The 4,363-nt window shown below is 35.7% G+C and overlaps 1 protein-coding gene across 1 annotated transcript; it reads right to left on the bottom strand.

Annotated features, from left to right (window-relative positions):
* Positions 1-256: 256 nt before the first annotated feature.
* On the bottom strand, positions 257-3,949 carry IGIP (IgA inducing protein). Its single transcript, XM_058439905.1, has one exon. The coding sequence runs from the start codon at positions 1,396-1,398 to the stop codon at positions 1,237-1,239; it is 162 nt and encodes a 53-aa protein (XP_058295888.1). The 5' UTR covers positions 1,399-3,949; the 3' UTR covers positions 257-1,236.
* Between the last annotated feature and the right edge of the window lie 414 nt (positions 3,950-4,363).

The following is a 4,363-nucleotide window of genomic DNA, read 5'->3' as shown; positions in this document are numbered from 1 at the left end:
TAATGTGAACTTGAGATAGCCTATGGACATGCATCAAGTTTTAGAATATAACTGCTGTCGTATATACTTAAGTAAATTGAGAGATTTTTCATAGTGTGATTTTTGCCAGGTATCTTGGAGAACTACTTGCTTCAAGCATTCCTCATATCCAGCTTGAAGGTAAGTGAAAACAAAAAAAGATAAAATAAAAGGAGAAAGCTACAAATAAAACTTCAAACTCTACTTAAAAAGATTGAGGAAAATATATACCTGAGGCTTCTGAGGCCTTTGTTGGTTTTTAAGTTAGAGGCCAAAATGGGTGGTTCTTGTTGGTCAGATAATCTACTTTTCTAGAAGGCCCCACGGAAACTATCCTGAGGGATGGCTCCAGTGTCTTGTCTGCCATTCCACTCACTAGAAAAACAGTTTTGAAACAGATTTTAAACTGCAACCTCTATTTTCTAAGTGTTCAACAGCACAATAGGGCAACTATTAAAAATAATTTATTATATATTTCAAATAACTAAGAGTGGAATTAGAATGTTCCTAACACAAAGAAATTATACATACTTGAGGTGATGGATACCCCAATCATCCAGATTTAATCATTACATTGTACGCTTGTTTCAAAATGTTACATGTACCCCATAAGTATGTATAACTAGTATGTATCCATGATAATTAAAATTTTTTTATTGTAACTGACAGAAAACAAAAAACCTTCCATGAGAATGGAGCATGATCTATGGGAAAAGGTTTTCCTTCTCTTCAACATGATGGCTAGGTTCACTGTCATACCACCAGAGAATTTTTTAAATGACCCAGTATGCCAGGATAGGGAGGCCATTCACATAAAATTTTTAAAAATAAGCAAACCTACCTTAAAATAAAACAGAAGATAGAGTTCTCTAGTATGAGAGCACACTTAATGCTTGCAGCCAATTAATGATCATAAGTAACAGGCAAGTATACCTGCTACTGAGTCCTAAAAACAGTTTCCACCTATCAAAAAAAAAAAAAAAAATCCAAGATCGCAACCAGACCCCTTCCCCCAAAAAGCACTGAAACAAAAGACTGATCTGATTATACAGTCACATGAAAAATAAACATCTTTATTTTTTTGCCTACTTTATTTCATTTTTTCAAATAAAATTTAAATCTGTACAAAGTATACTGTTACAGTATATATTTTGTAAGAATCAATGCCTAAAATAATCACAATACTTCAATAAGCAGTACAGCAGACCTCGCTAGTTTTCAGCTTTGATATTGAACAAACTCAAGCCGGCTGATGCACAACACGTTTGCTTGGTTTCCACATGGTGAGTTCCCAGCACTGAGATGGGAGAACATGACAGCAAATATGGTAATATTACAGCCCGACACACTGCGTTTCTTCATGTGATAATAACTGCACATATTTAATACAGAATGCTCAAATTTACTTTTTAAATTGCATTTGCTTACTTCTTAGTTGGCAAAATTCAGCATTCTTAAATGGGGTCCCCAAACAGTGCAAATTAATGATATTCTAACTGTATATTGGCACATCTCCAATAAGGATTAACTTGTAAACTCAAAGAATATCAACAACTTAGTCCTAAATTTTAACTAATATACATCTGGTCCATTTAACCAAAGTCATTTTGGAAAGATATTAAAGAACAATTCTATTTCTGAAAGGATATTGTTTTGACCATTCTTTAGAGAAGATAAATTTTTAAATTGTCATTAAAATGTTTCACTATAAAAATTTTACAAACTTGATTAGAAATTTCAAGATTATGATTCACAGCAGACAAATACAAACTGTATATTCCAACAATACCTATTCTTAGACTTTCAAACAAAGCACAACCATGTCAGCTGTGTTAACTAAAATTCTGAACAGTGTACTAAATTTATAAGTGGTGCTGGGTCTAGCAAGTGTAAATACACAGTATATTTCAATGAAAAGAATTGTCTTCTTTATACTTTATTTGTTTTCCCATAAGGAAACATTAATGTTTACATTCTTTAATAAAGTTAATCTTACATCAGAATATAACTTAATACTGTCAGCAACAGGGACCACACACAGTAAATAAGAAGCACATTTAAAATAAGTCTGATTTCACATAGATTAACATTTGTTGGTTAATAAAATATCGACAGTATTACAATCTTACAATATTTACAGTAAGAAAAATCTAGAGTAATATATACCTTTCACAGCAGGATTCCTTTTTTTAAAATTTCTTCCAGTTTGGGATTGTGTATACACGAAAAGCTCAAAATAAAGCAACTCTGCAATATAATCTTAAAATAATGGCTACTGGGGGAAATTCTATCACAACCATTGAAAATAATGGTGACTTCTCACGGAGTCTGTGGCATCTGAGAACCCAGTTAATTAACCAAAGTCTTGCTCACATTAGCCTCAGTTACCCAGATTAAAGCAGAACTCCGGCCTTCCCTGACTGCTGAAAACCCAACAGATTTTCTCAACATGCTATAAGGAAAGAGGAAAAATTGGTTTCAGCTCACATCTCATGGCTGGAAGCCTCTGGAAGCCTCCAGCCAGTGCACACTCCCCAACTTACGCTAAAAGAGGGCCAATTTCATCCCCACAGCATCACAAGAGTCCACCCTCCAACCACACAGTGCTCTGACACCAAGCTCACCCATTCCTCAACTCTTGTGCCTTAGGATAACACATGAACTTAGCCCATATAATACACACCAGCATCTTAGAGACTTGAGACCAGGGCAAAGAAACAGACTAGTGTAGTTTGCACTGAGATCAGTAAGAAAAATGGGAAGTGATGCACATTTCCAATTAGAATGACAAGAAGAAGACCCACATCCCTAAACTGGAATTTGGCCAGGGCATCAGAGTTAGCACCCCCTCTCTGAGTACCGCTAGCGATTAGGATGTGTGCTCTGGGCCTCCTCTAAAAGAGAGCATCTACAGTAAGTAACACAGTATGGGACATTAGTTCAGTGACGACTGCCAAGAAAGCAGATACAATTCTTGAATCTGGGGCTGTCTACGGCACCTGAGGTCAATCATCCAAGCTGTGACCTGTCCCAACCCTGCTTACTTTAAGATATCTGATGGGCACAGAGCACTCAGGGATATGGCTGCTGGCTACTTTGGACTCTAGATCTCACAGGTAATCAACAGGTATCTGGGATTGAATTAGCAAACTGTACCATAGCTCCTTAAACAGACATTGTCAAGTCTGAAATCATGTCAAGCATGAATCTTCACTGTCAGGTCAGAAATCGAAGTGGGATTCTTCCCACATCAGCCAAGGTTATTTTGTCAGAACCTTAGAGGAGTTGGACAGTTTTCCATGTTGCAAGTGATTGGTTTACTTATTTCAGTCAAGCTGGATTGGCAAACCAGACTGATTTATTTAGTGAGCTTTGTTTTTTTGATTCTTATGTGTGTGCTAACCCAAAGCTGTTGTATTTGGGCTAAATACACTGACAGAGAAAATTCAAACGACAAAAGTTTTCAGCAAACTTCTGTGGCATTTTTTCTTTTTGGAAGTAAATGCAAGATCTAAAGGTATTTCTACCCAACAAAGTCTGTTTAAGTGTTTAATGTTATTTCCTTTTTGGTCCTACACAGAATGCTATGACTTCTATATAGGTCTGAATGCTGCTCCATGTAGATTCTTTCTGTATATCTAAAAATATATACTTTTCAGTAGTTCAATACATGGTTAATCTTCCCACAGAGGAAGATTTTTGTAATCACATGTTGCAAAGTAGAAAACATCTCCTTTCTAAGAAAGGAAATATACTTTCCTATTGTACACTTTTGAATAAGCCCAAAGGCATGCACCAAAAATCATTATTAAAACTAATACATGCAATAAAATGGTGTAAAGTTAGACTTAAAGTGCTGCTTCTCAATTTTTTTAATTTGAAGAAGACATTTCGTCAGTTGTAGACTCAAAAATCTTTCCCCCACCCACCCTCCCCACCCCATGGCATTAAGAGAGAAAAGTAAAAAGTATGCATAAATCTTTTAACTATGCTTTACATGGGGGGAAAGAACAGATATATCAACTATCCTATATATCAACTGGATTCCCAGTTTTAAATAAAACCAATATTTACTGGTAAAAATTGTCAAAGCGAATACACCCAAACAAATGTTACTAGTAAATAAATGTTCTACATAGAGAATAATTTACTTTGGTTTTATGCGCCTTCTCAAAAATAACACTAGTGTCCCAACGTCACCAAACTGATGTGTTCCAGCAAAGTTGTAAGGCAAATCTTTTTTTCCCTAGTGACATCTTGTTTCCCAACAGACAAAACTAAAATCTTTTGGTGAGGAAGGGGTTAAGAAAATGGCTAACCCCTTGGCATCCTGAGCATTGTGGTT

Source organism: Hylobates moloch, unplaced genomic scaffold, assembly GCF_009828535.3.
Source record: "Hylobates moloch isolate HMO894 unplaced genomic scaffold, HMol_V3 SCAFFOLD_6, whole genome shotgun sequence".
NCBI lineage: Eukaryota > Metazoa > Chordata > Mammalia > Primates > Hylobatidae > Hylobates > Hylobates moloch.
Note: the sequence above shows the minus strand (reverse complement) of the source record. Positions and strands in the feature narration are given on the sequence as shown.